This window comes from Callorhinus ursinus, unplaced genomic scaffold (assembly GCF_003265705.2).
Source record: "Callorhinus ursinus isolate GAN/ISIS: 27379988/994484 unplaced genomic scaffold, GSC_fseal_2.0 scaffold21, whole genome shotgun sequence".
NCBI classification, from domain to species: Eukaryota; Metazoa; Chordata; class Mammalia; order Carnivora; family Otariidae; genus Callorhinus; species Callorhinus ursinus.
In genome coordinates, this window is record NW_027397083.1 from 317,447 (window position 1) to 335,037 (window position 17,591).

The window sequence follows — 17,591 nt, forward strand, 5'->3', positions numbered from 1 at the left end:
TATGTGTATATATATTTTTTTTTTTTCTCTTAGTTTTCTAACCTGAAAGAATGGATTATCTTTATTGTGGGTTAGATTTGCTCCCTCAAAATTGAATATGCCAAATATTATAGCCTGTTGCATTTAGCTCCTTTTCCAGATTATTATACTAAAGATATATAAAATATAAAAAATTCCTAATGTTATTGTTAATCTGGGTTTATATTTTCAAGTCAGGAAGTCTAAAAAGCCATAAGAAACCTAAATCTAGGGGCACCTGGGTGGCTCAGTCGTTAAGTGTCTGCCTTCAGCTCAGGTCATGATCCCAGGGTCCTGGGACTGAGCCCTGCATCGGGCTCCCTGCTCCGCAGGAAGCCTGCTTCTCCCTCGCTCACTCCCCTTGCTTGTGTTCCCTCTCTTGCTGTGTCTCTCTGTGTCAAATAAATAAATAAAATCATTTAAATGAAAAAAAAAAGAAACCTAAATCTAAAGGAACCTTGAGACTCACCTGTTTCAACCCTCCCATTTTTCAGTTGAGAAAATGAGAATTTGAAGAGGTGAAGGCACTTTTCCACAGTCCCCAGGGAGTCAGGAATGGAGCTGAGGACAAAACCCAGATTACTGACTTCCAGTCACTCTCTACTCCATTAGACAGACCCTCTTCTAATCAGCAAGCAAATCTGTATAGCATACAGATTTTAAATAGTGCCAAGAGATTATCATGGGCAGACTTCCTCCAAGAAGAAGCCATAGCAGGTGGCTGTGATGTTAACTTGGTGTTAATTGTTTATATGATCTTCCAGGAAATATCCCCTCATATAATAACAAACACAATCTAACTGATCACAGAATTGTTCCTTTCCTTTATGCAGGAAGTAGGTCTATGGTTGTGGGAAGGAACAACACAATTGTGACAAAATTCATCCTCCTGGGATTTTCAGACCATCCTCAAATGAAGCTTTTCCTTTTTCTGTTATTTCTGGGGATTTATCTCCTGACCCTAGCCTGGAACCTGAGCCTCACTGCCCTCATCAGGATGGACTCCCACCTGCACACACCCATGTACTTCTTCCTCAGTAACCTGTCCTTCCTAGATATCTGCTATGTGTCCTCCACAACTCCCAAGATGCTCTCTGACATCATCACAGGGCAGAAAACCATTTCCTTTGTTGGCTGTGCCACACAGTACTTTGTGTTCTGTGGAATGGGGCTGACTGAATGCTTTCTTTTGGCTGCCATGGCATATGACCGCTATGCTGCAATCTGCAACCCATTGCTCTACCCAGCCCTCATTTCCCATACACTTTGTGTAAAGATGGTGGCTGGGGCCTACGTGGGTGGATTCCTCAGTTCTTCGGTTGAAACATACTCTGTCTACCAGCATGATTTCTGTGGGCCCAACGTGATCAACCACTTCTTCTGTGACCTTCCTCCAGTTCTGGTTCTGTCGTGCTCTGATACCTTTACCAGTCAGGTGGTGACCTTCGTTGTGGGTGTTGTTGTTGGAATTGTGTCTGGCCTTGTGATCCTCATCTCTTATGGTTACATTGTTGCTGCTGTCCTGAAGATCAGCTCAGCCAAAGGTAGGACCAAAGCCTTCAGCACCTGTGCCTCTCACCTGACTGCTGTGACTCTTTTCTATGGTTCTGGTCTCTTCATGTACATGCGACCCAGTTCTAGCTACTCCCTAAACCAGGACAAGGTGGTGTCCATATTCTATGCTCTGGTGATCCCTATGGTGAATCCTATCATCTACAGTCTTAGGAATAAGGAGATTAAAAATGCCATGAAGAAGGTTGTGCAGAAGGAGCATGTACTTTCCCGTGGGCCTTTGTTTTGCTGACCTAAGCTAATGTTTACAAAGAGGCTGTGAGCTGGTTGTGCAGATTTTCATGTAGTTTTGGACTAGCTGACTTACACAATGATTTGTGTTGACTAGACCTTTCCCCCCTTTCCAGTATTCCCCGAACTAGTTTACCTATTAGTTATTGGGAAACAGTTTGGCCATTATTGGTATCTAGAATGAATAGCATTGCCTATACTGAGATTATAGATGCTCAATTTAGCAGAAAACTTCACCATGACAAAGACTGAACAACCAGGAATATCGAAATAGAGTCTGTGTCTATAGGAGGAAAAACGTTGAAAAAAAAATGTTAGTCTAGCATTCAGGATGGTGATTTTTAAGGTAGGATAAGAATATATAGCATAATAACCTGAGGAGGAGGACATGTTTTCTAAAAACAGTTGCCTTTCCCTCTTATGAAATTTAACATGCTTCCTTTATGGCATGTGAGCACCACAAGGCAGACATCCTCTCCTGTTTGAGAATCCAGCTATTGTGAGCCCCTGTGCATGATGGGGGTATAGAACTGACTCTTTAAATGTGTTAAGGTAGGACAAAGATCAGAAAACCTCTGATTAGGGCGTTAATGACTGAAAAACCTCATGGACAATTCAATCAGCTATACATAAAGCAGTCACTACATTGATTTAAATAAAGCTGGGGATTTGTCATTTCAATCTGAAGTAATTGCTTTCCAGCCAACACTCAAAGTTTCTTAAGAATCTATAGAAGAGGAGCATACCATCATTTGGGGGAAAGGTTCTAGGTTTTCACCAGTTTTGTGATAAGTTCTAGGTTGGAATTTAGCCTAGGAATTGAAGAGGGTGATTTTTCTCCTCCATATTATCTCAGAACGTGTTATGTGTCCTTGAACCAACAGTAAACAACTGGCATACATTTATTCAGCTGTGGTTGCTCTTGGTTGGCCATAAATGAATAAATAAGTATCTACCTGTATGTCCTTGGACAAGTTACTTGGGCTCTGTGTGCCTTAGTTCCTTATCTGTAAATAGGAATAATAATAGTAATTATCTCATAGGCTTATTGTGATGAAGTAAATGACTCAATATATACAAGCACTTAGAATAATGCTGGTGGATAGCAAATGCTTAAGAGGTGAGTATTATTATTATTATTATTATTATTATTCTATAAATATTTATTTATCACCATTTGAGCCAAAGAAATAGAAGACATTTCCTTAGTTTGGTAAAAAAAAAACGTGATCTTTGTGATAGCTTTGATGCATTGGAAAGTGGGTCAGCAGAGACTAGAGTGAAAGTTGTTTAGGTATTTGTTAGTTATTCTTAAGTCATCAGACCTGCAATTATTAATCTCGTGTCCACCACTTTATAGGTAGGTGGCCTCATGCAAGTTACTTACAAGCTCCATTTTTCTCATCTGTACAATGAAGATAATAATTGTATCTACCTCATGGAATTGATACAACAACTAAGTGAGAATATGCATGAAAAGAGCTTAGCTTAATGCCTGGTATATGGTAATACTTAATAAATATTAGCTCATATTATTAGTCAATTTTGTATAAATCAAGAGAAATCCAGGTTAATGTGCTAAAAAGAGGCAAATTAGATAGCTTTGGGATATCTACTCAAACTGGAACATAATAGTCTCAGTAAAAAGGCTTGCCAGTACCTCTCACCTCTGCTGCTTCTTCTGCCTATAGGAAGCAGTCATTAGGAAAATAGAAAGAACTCAAGTTCATAGAAGTGGCCACACATGGAAATGCAACCTTGTGCCAACTCTAACAGCCACCTGGTCACCTTGCCTTTCCTTATAGTCAGTTTTTCCCTCCACCTTTCCTTATCTGTACTCCAGTTTACTGAGCTCTTATCTTACAATTTACCTTTGGTAGCTAATCTTAAATTCTCCTAATGCCCAAAGTCATTGGAACAAAACAAACAAACAAATAAAGGAAAATATGCCTCATTCTTTGGACTTACATGGAGCTGTCACTAGTCTATTATCATCTCTAAATTTTTTTGAACAAAGATTCTGAATATGAGATCTTTAGAAAATATCTCCCGTTCAGCCACATACATGTTCGCTGCTAATGGAAATTTTCTCCTTGCACTGAGAAGATATAATGTACTTTTGTAGTTTTCCCAGTTACCAAAGAGAAAATAGCGATCATTAATAATTGTTAAATATAGTGCATAATGTGGGGTTTGGTCATGAGATTTGAATAAGGCAAAAATGATCTGGGGTTTATAGTAAAGCCACATGTTAAATAAAACTTCCTAAATAAGTGCATTTATTATGGGGCATATAAATAGACATATATTAAACAATATTTTTGGCACTAAAAGAATCAGGCATTTTATAGCTCTTTGAAGCAAGAAAAGGTACAGCTGTCCTGGTGAGGTGGGTGACCAGCTAGCTGGAGATGAATTCACTTTAGTAAAATTAGCACAATCTGGGGTGTGTCACTCATCTTTGCAACCTCTGAAGATTTTTTTCAGATGGACTGAAGTTACCAAGCTCAGAATAGCTAACCACATAAGCCAGATGCCATTTTTAGTTTTCATGGAAAAACAAAACTGCCAACCCTGTACTTGTGCTAGTGGCACAATTCTTTGACTTGCTGAGGAAACCACATAGAAAAACAAATTACAATCAAAAGTCTATTTGGAGAGAAAGCGGGTAATGTGTGTAGTGCCTGGTGTGCCCAACTACAGAGTCCAGATAGGTTGAGGCGCTGGGCCAGGGCACTGACTCTTTCTCTCCCCAAGTATTCATCTTCCTCTCTTCTAAGTGACCATCTCCCATCTAATCACTATATTCACAGATCAATTAATAGATTTTCCTTCTTTGGTTGTAGGAAATATTTAGTCTCTAAAATGCCTCTGTTACACATTTTATTTATTCTGATTTGATTTTGTGGTTTAATTTTTAGAGTTTTCAGAAACCTAGTTATTGTCCATACGTACCACCTACGTTCCCCTAATTTTTTAGTAGGTATAAATGATTACTCTCTCATTCACTCACTCACATACTCAGGAATTAGTGACTGATGCATTAAACGAGTTCTGATGAGAATTTAAAATTTTTCCTAAAGATCAACAGTTTCATGTTTCTATTCATAAGCCTAGAGAAACCCAGAGCTTGCCTATTCTGTTATCATCCATGCAAATGAGGAAACACTTGCAATTCAATTCCCTGTATCTAGATAACTGATTTGGATCTCTGTTCTGATCTGGGAAACCTAAATGTCTTGCCAATGAAGATAAACCATGTATTTCAGCATTCTCCCATCAGCTTGATCTATGACTGCCTTCCTTGAATTCTTGGTGGATCTCCTTGTCTGTAACATCTCCTAAATAACTGGGGAAGATAAACCAACTGTTTATATGTAAACTTTGCTGCTTTTATTCCATTGTCACTCTTCTTATGCTTTCCTTTCCCCTTCTAATGCTGGCCAAGACCTTCTGTGTGCAATATTGCTATGGATACCGCTAGGAATGAGATTCCCCACCTTCCTACAAGTAAAGAAATAGCCATAGCAGGCTCTTGCAATCATGGCTTGGAACTTTTGTCAAATGGATGTGGAAGCATCTCCCTTCAGTTTTGCCAGACTAGATGAAAGACAGACAAACCTCCCACTTTGGTGGGATCACACTCTAGACCTAGATAGGCATCTTGGACCCAGGGAGACCCCATGGAAGAACAAGCTTCATCTCTCTCTCAAAACAATTTTTTTCTGAAATAGAGTCATGGTGTTAGATTGGACTTAAATGTCAACATAAATAGAAAAACTGGCATGTGTAAAGTATCAAATTGATATTGTATGAAATATTCTTGTTCTAATAAAACCCCTTTCTTATGCAAAGGAAGGCTGGGTGGCTTTCATCTTAAGAAATGCTTGAGGAACAAAATTATTGATGCGCATGGACCAGAGGGAGGAAGTCCGTATATTAGACATTCACTGAAACTCATAGTTCATTTTCTAACAACCCAAAGCTAGGCAAGTAGCCTGGCAGGAGTCATCTCACCCTTCAATTTGCCCTCAGTCTGGAATACAATTGGAGATAAGGTCTGGGGCTGAGTTGCAGCCGGGAGTTGTCCATGAACTTTATCAAAAAGGTGGGTTCTGAGAAGTTCTGCATCTCAGGGAACCTACCTGTACAACCTTTCCTTTACTTATTTCATGCATCTTGTTGCAGATACTCTTTATAATTTGCTGTATTATCTGTACTATCTGGTCTAGATGTCACTTTTTTCTCGCAGTCCCTCTTTTTACCAGAAGGTAAACCAGAAGGCTTAACACTTTTGGTGTCTGTGGCTTTCAGATCTCTGAAGGTTCTGGAATTGTTTTTCATATACTTGCCATCTCTGGCAGTTTTTCAACAGAAGGCCATGTATGAGATTTTCTGTGTTAGTCAGTTAAGCATCTTTCATGAAGACACTAGTCTTCTTATTTTTTTTTAAGATTTTATTTATTTACTTATTTGAAGGAGAGAGAGAGAGAGGGAGAGTGCAAGCAAGGGGAAGGAGAGAAACAAGCAGACTCCACACTGAGATCATGACCTGAGCTCAAACCAAGAGTCAGATGCTTAACTGACTGAGTCAGCCAGGTGCCCCGACACTAGTCTTCTTTATTCATTTGACTTACCTTTATTTTACAATTATAATTAAGCATAATTCACTATTCCTTTTTTATTCTTTTTTTTTTCCTTTTGGTATTCAGCATGTGTCCTTTTTAAAATTTATTTTTAAATTTTTAATTTGAAATATATTTGATATAACATTGTGTTAAAGTGTACATGTTGATTTGATACATGTTTTTTAAAGACTTATTTATTTATATGAGAGAGAGAGAGAGAGCATGCAGGGGGAGGGGCAGAGGGAGAGAGAGGGAGAAAAGCAGATTCCTCGCTGAGCATGGAGCCTGACACAGGGCTCAATCTCATGACCCTGAGATCATGACCTGAGCCTAAATCAAGAGTCAGATGCTCAACCTACTGAGCCACCCAGGTGCCACGACTTGATACATTTATATATTGTGATATGATTGCCATTGTAGCAGAGTTAGTACCTCTACCACATCACATAATTATCATTTCTTATTTGTGGTTGGAATAATTTAAGATCTAGTCTCTTAGCAAGTTTGATGATTATAATACAATTTTTTGCCTATATTCATTACACTTTTCATTAGATTTCTAAGAATTATTTACCACTAGTTGAAAGTTTTTACTCTTTGTTTTTATGAGTTCAGCTTTTTTAGATTCCAATCATGTTATATAGTATTTGTCTTTCTTTGACTTATCTCACTTAGTATAAAGTCTTCAAGGGCCATCCATTTCATCTCAAGTTGTAGGATTTCCTTCTTTCTCATGGCTAAATAATATTCCTATGTGTGTGTGTGTATGTGAGAGAGAGAGAGATACATCACATTTTTACTATTCATACATTGATGGGCACTCAAGTTATTTCCATATCTTGGCTATTGTAAATAACTCTACAATAAACATGGGAGTGCAGATATCTCTTTGATACCCTGTTTTCATTTCCTTTGGGTGTATCCCCAGTAGTGGAATTACTGGACTATATGGTATTTCTATTTTTAATTTTCTGAGGAAACTCCATGCTGTTTTCATAGCTGCTGCCCCAATTTACATTCCCACCCACACTGTAAGAGGGTTCTGTTTTGTCCACATCCTCACCTACACTGGTTATCTCTTGTCTTCTCGATGGCAGCCATTCTAACAGGTGGGGGGTGATATCTCATTGTGGTTTTAATTTGTATTTCCCTGATGATTAGTGAGGCTGAGCATCTTTTCATGTAGCTGTTAGTCATTTGGATGTTTTTAGCATGTGTCCTTTCTCTACCACCACATGGTAAACTTTTATTTGCAGGAGTTATTAGAAGGGTTCAGAGTGGAAAGGAGAAGAATCTCAATTCAGTAAATCTTTCTGTGACTTTGTGTACCTGCTTGGGTTCCAAAGAGCTAGGGAAAGACTGCCCCCCCACAACACCTTGCCATCTTGACTTCTATGTTTGCATGAACAAGACCCTCAGTGTTCCAGTATGTGAATAATGCCTGGCACATTGTAAGCACTTAGTATTTGTCAGAAGAATTAACCTTAGTATTTTAGTACAAATCTTAGTATTTTGGTTCTTTCTCTCCTGCCCCCCCCCATGCATTTTGTTCCCTTTGGGAGTCTTATCACACTTTAATTTGGGAGAGGCATTCCTAGACTTCTCAGGGACTTCAAATTTTGCCTAACTCGAGAGGATGTGAAGGGATTTCTACTTAGCCCTTAAAAGTGGCGCCCTCATATGGTCATGGCTCGGACTTTGACTTCTGGCCACTCTGACTCAATTTTAACTGTGCATTTGCATTCAGTTAAGATTTTATTCTTTTTTTTTTCTAATATTTTTTTTTAAAGATTTTTATTTATTTATTGAGAGAGAGAGAGAATGGTAGAGAGAGAGCATGAGAGGGAAGAAGGTCAGAGGGAGAAGCAGACTCCCCGCTGAGCAGGGAGCCCGATGCGGGACTCCATCCTGGGACTCCAGGATCGTGACCTGAGCCGAAGGCAGTCGCTTAGCCAACTGAGCCACCCAGGCGCCCAAGATTTTATTCTTAAGGTGACACCATATTAAATATTCTTAGCCCATGCCCTTGAACTCCAGTCACCGCAGCAGGCATGCCCTGGAGCTGAGGGCCTCCTTGCCCGCCGCATCCCCAGGCTCTAGCGTGGCCAAGGAAGGAGGGCACCACACGGCCAGTCGTGAGCAAGTGCTGAGACGGTCTCTGGCACGCGAAGCCGGCATCATGGGCCTTGACTTCCTGGCTTGCGGCGTCACCCCAGAACCCGCTAAGCCCCACGCCGCTCCGCTGCAACACGATGACGTCGCTTCTCCCAGTTCACTAGGTGCACCCACTTTTTCCGAGTCGATTTCTGCATGCCCTCCAGGGTGACCCCAGTCCCAGACGGCTGCAGTACAACACGAAATGTCTCGCCTCTGGGGCTGCCGCCAGTCACCATGCACACGCAGCGCTCCCTGCACGTGATGAACCCCCTGGTCCACGGGGCCCGAAATGGTGTGAAGCGCCTGCGTGTCAGGTCTGACATGCGCAGTGGCTTCCCCGGCGTGGGGCAGGTCACGGTGCGCGAGGATGTTGCCACCTTGGTAGGCTTGGCCTCGACATCAGCCACAGGATCCAGGCATCACTTTGTTCTTGACCTTGCCTGCGCTGGGCCCTTGTCGGGCATCCTCTGGGCCATTCCTGGGGGCGGCCTTGGGCGTGAAGGGTTGCGGGTCCTGCTCATAGGGGCCGCCTCTGTTCCCAGGAAGCTGGCACCTGGTCCTGCTTCACAGGTGCACCGCTCTTCGCGCTCCTCACGTTGGGCTCCGCGCTGGTTCTCTAGGCCTTCATCTGCCAGGCAATCTCCTCCTTCTGGAGCGAAGTGTTCTCCAGGATTGCCTACCGCTCTACAGAGGCCGTCTGGGGTGACGACGGACCCAGGCAGGTCTGTGGAGAGTCGTGGCCGCAGCCGAAGGCCTGGAGGGCATCCCGGCTCCGTGGGGCGGGCGCCTGGAGCCTGAGGCCGCTGTGCCGGTCTTCTCACCGCAGGTGTAGACGGCCGCGCGCGTGCAGTTCTTGTGGGCGGTGTCATCCTCACAGACGGCACTCTGCTCCTTCATTGCTTCAACTGCGCCAGTATTTTGGTTCCTAAGACTAAGTTGTTATTGGGGCGCCTGGGTAGCTCAGATGGTTAAGCGTCTGCCTTCGGCTCAGGTCATGATCCCAGGGTCCTGGGATCGAGCCCCGCGTCGAGCCCCGCGTCGAGCCCCGCGTCGAGCCCCGCGTCGAGCCCCGCGTCGAGCCCCGCGTCTGGCTCCCCGCTCAGCGGGAAGCCTGCTTATCCCTCTCCCTCTCCCTCTACTGTTCCCTGTGCTTGTGCTCTCTCACTCTCTCTGTCAAATAAATAAAATCTTAAAAAAAAAAGACTAAGTTGTTATTCAGCACTTAAGTCAGGAACTTTCATTCAGCAAAGTTCTGGAAAGTAGTTAACAAAAAATAAGAGGAATAATTGATGTGGCAGGTAAGTTCTCAGTAGAGTGCTTTTGAGGGAAATATGGTTATCATGACTATTTAATTTTTAGGCTGTACTACATTGTAACAACATATATTTACTTTTTTGTTTTAAAAAAGAATTGGTCTCATAGTGAATTGTGATTCAGTAGGTCTTGTTTTATAGATCAATTAAAATGTAGTGAAATGATTTATTTTGGATTCTATGTGTGGGATACAGAATTTTCAGTTTTTCAGTCAACTCTGACATATTGAAATTTAATTTTTAAATTATGGTCTAATTATAGTTTTGGAATGAAAGCAAAATGTGATTTTATCATATCTTTACTATATATTTATATATATATATTTTTACTCAGATATAAGGCCTTGAACATTAAAATATGTGGTTGTAACAGTAGGTTGTAGACATTAGTAAAATAACAGTATAAGCTAGTTACTTTTTTATGAATAGAGGTGCTGAATAGAAATTAGGATAAAAATGAATATGATTAAAAATATATAAACATACAAAGTTTCAAAGGTAATAAAAGGAAATTAAAGCAGCTTTTTTTAACCTAATGAAATATCAGTAAAAAAACAAATGTTAAAATAATTTTTAAATTGCACTATCTGAACGCTGGGGAAAATATCATGAACAATGGTATATAGTCAGTTGTTTCTACTGAAAATATAAAATGGCTTAAGAAATTTGAAAATAGGGGTGCCTGGGTGGCTCAGATGGTTGTGTCTGACTCTTGATTTCAGCTCAAGTCTTGATCTCAGGATTGTGAGCGCAGGCCCCACACTGGACTCCATGCTGGGCATGGATCCTACTTAAAAAAAAAAAAATTGAAAATACAGTTGTGATATGTGGGCAAACATAATGGGCCTGAATCTGTACATTTGCCTTTACTCCTTCTTAGAGCCTGCCTAAAAAACAATAAAAAATTTTTTTCTTAACTCATAAAATTACTAAGATACGTATGCCAGGAGAAATGACAACAGAAGGTGAAGCTGGAAGCAAATCTATGAGGAACAACCAACTCAGATTCAAGAAATCAGGAAGCTATGGGTCCTGGGTACATGGGGCAGGAAAGCCAAGAAGAAGCAAATTGATTTCCATTGCACAACCCTCAGAAGGATCAGGAATTGTAGGCACTAGGCACCTGCATAGTGGGTGGGGCTTAAAAATGGAGATTTGATTGAAAATTTATTAAGAGTAACTAGACTTCTAGACCAGCCTGTCCCCTCCTCTTGCATACAGGAAATTCCACCCATCCCCATCATTCCTCCTTCCCTCTAGTAGAATATTGGAGGTTTCTCCTCTGGAGAATTGAATCGAGATATATGGGCCCAGGACCATCAGACATATCTATGGGGAATGATAAAAAAGAGGGATGAAGTAATAGCTACCTAGTGAAGAATCTTCACTACTAATATCTATATAGGGAGATTCTTTCTCCACTGCACACCTGCTCCATTCACTTACTCAACTCTCAAAATACTCCTAGCTAGGTTGATATCTCCTAGGTAGGATACTGGAGAATTCTGGGTAGAGAAAAACCTGGCCATGATTACAGCAGAGGTTCATCAGAGCAATTGAGAAGTGCTCCCCAGATTGCCTAGCAGGAGGCCAACAGAGGGGAGTCTCTGGTCATAAACACCAAGTCTCAAATCTTGCTTTTTAGTGCCTCTCAGAGGCTATAAAGTCATCAATTTCTGGGTAAAAGCAAGCCTGGAACATGCTTCATGGTACTTCCCAGAGACTGTGCAAGACTTCAGAAATGATGGCTGTTGTGTGTGTAGGTAGCAAGACCCAGTACCAGAGGTCTGAGCCTCTCATGGATTCCAGGACAGTAAATTGACCAGGGAGCAGAAGAACCACCAGACTGGGGGTACCATGGAGACTCAGAGTACAACCAAAAGAATTTAAAGAGAATTTTTAAAAGATATTTTTTCATATAAGAGTTTATGGACTAGTCAGAAAGAACTCAAATACATGGAGGCTAAAGAGCATCCTACTAAAGAATGAATGGGTCAACCAAGAAATTAAAGAAGAATTAAAAATATTCATGGAAACCAATGAAAATGAAAACACAACTGTTCAAAATCTTTGGGATACAGCAAAGGCAGTCCTGAGAGGAAAGTATATAGCAATACAAGCCTTTCTCAAGAAACAAGAAAGGTCTCAAATACACAACCTAACCCTACACCTAAAGGAGCTGGAGAAAGAACAGCAAATAAAGCCTAAACCCAGCAGGAGAAGAGAAATCATAAAGATCAGAGCAGAAATCAATGAACTAGAAACCAAAAGAACAGTAGAACAGATCAACGAAACTAGGAGCTGGTTCTTTGAAAGAATTAACAAGATTGATAAACCCCTGGCCAGACTGATCAAAAAGAAAAGAGAAATTACCCAAATCAACAAAATCATGAATGAAAGAGGAGAGATCACAACCAACACCAAAGAAATACAAACAATTATAAGAACATATGATGAGCAACTCTATGCCAGCAAATTAGATAACCTGGAAGAAATGGGTGCATTCCTAGAGATGTATCAACTACCAAAATTGAACCAGGAAGAAATAGAAAACCTGAACAGACCTATAACCACTAAGGAAATTGAAACAGTCATCAAAAATCTCCCAAGAAACAAAAGCCCAGGGCCAGATGGCTTCCCAGGGGAATTCTATCAGACATTTAAAGAAGAATTAATACCTATTCTCCTGAAACTGTTCCAAAAAATAGAAATGGAAGGGAAACTTCCAAACTCATTTTATGAGGCCACCATTACCTTGATCCCAAAACCAGACAAAGACCCCATCAAAAAAGAGAATTACAGACCAATATCCTTGATGAACATGGATGCAAAAATTCTCACCAAAATACTAGCCAATAGGATCCAACAGTACATTAAAAGGATTATTCACCATGACCAAGTGGGATTTATTCCTGGGCTGCAAGGCTGGTTCAACATCCGCAAATCAATCAACGTGATACAATACATTAACAAAAGAAAGAACAAGAATCATATGATCCTCTCAATAGATGCAGAAAAAGCATTTGACAAAGTACAACATCCTTTCTTGATCAAAACTCTTCAGAGTATAGGGATAGAGGGTACATACCTCAATATCATAAAAGCCATCTATGAAAAACCTACAGCGAGTATCATTCTCAATGGGGAAAGGCTGAGAGCCTTTCCCCTAAGGTCAGGAACGCGGCAGGGATGTCCACTCTCACCACTGCTATTCAACATAGTATTAGAAGTCCTAGCCACAGCAATCAGACAACAAAAAGAAATCAAAGGCATCCAAATCGGCAAAGAGGAAGTCAAACTCTCACTCTTTGCAGATGATATGATACTGTACGTGGAAAACCCAAAAGACTCTACCCCAAAACTGCTAGAACTCATACAGGAATTCAGTAAAGTAGCAGGATATAAAATCAATGCACAGAAATCAGTGGCATTCCTATACACCAACAACAAGACAGAAGAGAGACAAATCAAGGAGTCTATCCCATTTACAATTGCACCCAAAACCATTAGATACCTAGGAATAAATCTAACCAAAGAGGCAAAGGATCTGTACTCAGAAAACTATAAAATACTCATGAAAGAAATTGAAGAAGACACAAAGAAATGGAAAAACGTTCCATGCTCATGGATTGGGAGAATCAACATTGTGAAGATGTCAATGCTACCTAGAGCAATCTACACATTCAATGCAATCCCCATCAAAATACCATCCACTTTTTTCAAAGAAATGGAACAAATAATCCTAAAATTTGTATGGAACCAGAAGAGACCCCGAATAGCCAGAGGAATACTGAAAAAGAAAAGCAAAGCTGGCGGCATCACAATTCCGGACTTCCAGCTCTATTACAAAGCTGTCATCATCAAGACAGTATGGTACTGGCACAAAAACAGATGCATAGATCAATGGAACAGAATCGAGAGCCCAGAAATGGACCCTCAACTCTATGGTCAACTTATTTTTGACAAAGCAGGAAAGAATGTCCAATGGCAAAAAGACAGTCTCTTCAACAAATGGTGTTGGGAAAATTGGACAGCCACATGCAGAAGAATGAAACTGGACCATTTCCTTACACCACACACAAAAATAGACTCCAAATGGTTGAAAGACCTAAACGTGAGACAGGAGTCCATCCAAATCCTAAAGGAGAACACAGGTAGCAACCTTTTCGACCTTAGCCGCAGCAACTTCTTCCTAGAAACATCGCCAAAGGCACGGGAAGCCAGGGCAAAAATGAACTATTGGGATTTCATCAAGATAAAAAGCTTTTGCACAGCAAAAGAAACAGTCCACAAAACCAAAAGACAACCGACAGAATGGGAGAAAATATTTGCAAACGACATATCAGATAAAGGGCTAGTATCCAAAATCTATAAAGAACTTATCAAACTCAACACCCAAAGAACAAATAATCCAATCAAGAAATGGGCAGAAGACATGAACAGACATTTCTCCAAAGAAGACATCCAAATGGCCAACAGGCACATGAAAAAGTGCTCCACATCACTCGGCATCAGGGAAATCCAAATCAAAACCTCAATGAGATACCACCTCACACCCGTCAGAATGGCTAAAATTAACAAGTCAGGGAACGACAGATGTTGGCGGGGATGTGGAGAAAGGGGAACCCTCCTACACTGTTGGTGGGAATGCAAGCTGGTGCAACCCCTCTGGAAAACAGTATGGAGGTTCCTCAAACAGTTGAAATTAGAGCTACCGTTCGATCCAGCAATTGCACTACTGGGTATTTACCACAAAGATACAAATATAGGGACCCGAAGGGGTACGTGTACCCCAATGTTTATAGCAGCAATGTCCACAATAGTCAAACTGTGGAAAGAGCCAAGATGCCCATCGACAGATGAATGGCTAAAGAAGATGTGGTATATATACACAATGGAATATTATGCAGCCATCAAAAGGAATGAGATCTTGCCATTTGCAATGACGTGGATGGAACTGGAGGGTGTTATGCTGAGTGAAATAAGTCAATCAGAGAAAGACATGTATCACATGACCTCACTGATATGAGGAATTCTTAATCTCAGGAAACAAACTGAGTGTTACTGGAGTGGTTGGGGGTGGGAGGGATGGGATGGCTGGGTGATAGACATTGGGGAGGGTATGTGCTACGGTGAGCGCTGTGAATTGTGCAAGACTGTTGAATCACAGATCTGTACTTCTGAAACAAATAACGCAACATATTTTAAGAAAAAAGGAAAAGAAGAAGATAACAGGAGAGGAAGAAAAGGGGAGTATGTCAGAGGGGGAGATGAACCATGAGAGATGATGGACTCTGAAAAACAAACTGAGGGTTCTAGAGGGGAGGGGGGCGGGGGGATGGGTTGGCCTGGTGATGGGTATTGAGGAGGGCACGTTCTGCATGGAGCACTGGGTGTTATGCACAAACAATGAATCATGGAACACTGCATCAAAAACTAATGATGTAATATATGGTGATTAACATAACAATAAAAAAATTTGAAAAAAAAAGAGTTTATGGACTAATTTCATAGATATTACATTACTATTTATACAATACCTTACACTTCATGTAGTTACATCATTTAGATTTGAATTTTTTTTCTGTTACCATATGAAGATGGCAGGTGAGAAATTATATTGCATATGACAGATAGAACCTATGGGCACATAGAGGTCTGCCGCATCTTCCCACTGTAGCAACAATTCACTTGAATCTCACAAAGTGTGATTTGTGGAGCGTACATGGTTCTTTCTGACCAGAAACATGTCCTCTATTGTGTGGCCATGGTGCCCACTTTCTATACTTTTGGTGTTATACCTTTAAAACTATCCTAAGAACCTGCTCAGTTTAAGGATTAAGTTATTACAGTTCTTATCAGGGGGGATATATAACTACTAACCTACCAGCAAGAGTGAAATAATTAACTCATTGCCCACCCACCCCTTTCTCCCTAGAAGTGAGAATAGTTGAAGTAGATCAAACCAAGAATGGGACCTTATCTAAAACATCTCTGTATACCTAGTAACTGGCAGGGTAGATGACTTTCATTTTCAAAAAACTAGAAAAAAACAAAACTGTTTGTGGGAATGATGTTAAGTAGATATTTTTAGTGAAGGATTAGTAATGCAGCATAGCATGTTGGAGAATACTCCAAATCAGAAAATAGAAATTACACCATTAATAGAAGGCATGCTTGTACTACACCCCCTGGTAAGTGCTTTATAAGCATTATCCAATTTGCTTCTCTCTATGAAGACCTACTTAATGAAGTAGCTACTACTATCAGCCTCATTTTATGATAATCCTGAGGCTGGGAGAGGTTAATTTGCTCATGGTCACATAGTTATCAAGCGGGAGCGTCAGAATTCTACCCAGATTGGTTGATACCAATGCCCCAGGTTGTACCCATGATAAGTCATGGCTCTAGCATGATTTAGTTTTACTGTTTTCCTTATTGCCCCAATTTCCTTGCTTATGCATAGGAAATAATGCCATGACTGCCTCACAGGCTGCTGTGATGATTGGATCTGGTCAGATATTTGAGAAAATGTACGGATGTATGTATCAAAAATGAAAGTGCTTTGTACATAGGGAAATGTTCTCATATCTGATTTATTTTAATTAAGGTATTTCACCAGCCAGTATTTTACCAGTGTCATCCTTTTTTAAGATTTTATTTATTTGACAGAGACACAGCGAGAGAGAGAGAGAAAACACAAGCAGGGGGAGTGGGAGAGGGAGAAGCTGGCTTCCCGAGGAGCAGAGAGCCCAATGCAGGGCTCGATCCCAGGACCCTGGGATCATGACCTGAGTCGAAGGCAGATGCTTAATGACTGAGCCACCCAGGCGCCCCTACCAGTGTCATCTTGAGCAAATCTTTTGGCTCTTCTGGCTTTAGTTTTCTGACCTAGTATTTGAAGGTTTTGGACTGGATGATTTCTAGATCCTTTCCAGCTCTAATGACTCTAGTTTCTAATAGAAAAGCTATAATCATATGGACATCAATTGAACTATGGTAAAAGTGGGGAATGGATCCACAAGGGACATGGCAAAATGGGGGATGAAATTAGCAGGGACAAAAACTCCATGACAACCATGACTCCAGAGAACAAGTGCCTAGAGGGTTTTCTCCCTCTAATTGTCTTTTCTCCTATTATCTCCTTAACAATAACACATTTAAGAGTTTCTCCAGTTGCGGGCATCTCTCTTACTCTGAGTGGACAGCCTATTTCATGGCCAAAGGCTCCCACCTTGGAGACCAGTAGAGCCCACCTGGAAAATTCCTTTGGAAAAGAAATAAGCAATTTCAGCCTGTGGCAAGCTCTGTCTTCTTGGGGAATCTGGGTCAAGGTGAGAGGGCAAGATTTGGTGAGAACAGTGGATTCTGTGCTATCTTAACAGCCATGAGATTCTTCCAGTAGGACCTGTGTGGAACAAGGTTTATGGTCCTCACTCTCTCCCATTCTTCAGCTCTTCCTCACTGTGGGCTCTTCTTGGGTTCTCTTTCTCCTTGCTCAACTTCTCTGACCTTCATTGAAAAGATTAATCTCTAATCTAAAATTTCAGGGATCATTCTGGGGTGAGGGATGAAGGTTGAGTTCCAGTTCTGCAATTTCTTAAGTGTGTGATCTTGAGCTCCGTTACTTTTTTTTTCACCTGTAAAATGGGGTATAATGGTATTATTTAGA

The 17,591-nt window shown here is 40.9% G+C and overlaps 2 protein-coding genes across 2 annotated transcripts in view; both read left to right on the forward strand.

Annotated features, from left to right (window-relative positions):
• Positions 1–17,591, forward strand: part of LOC112829289 (olfactory receptor 5AN6-like) — a 176,941-nt gene that overhangs the window by 102,742 nt on the left and 56,608 nt on the right. The window lies entirely within an intron of this gene.
• On the forward strand, positions 863–1,822 carry LOC112829286 (olfactory receptor 5A2). Its single transcript, XM_025878769.2, has one exon. It carries the CDS (start codon positions 863–865, stop codon positions 1,820–1,822), a length of 960 nt encoding a protein of 319 aa, XP_025734554.2.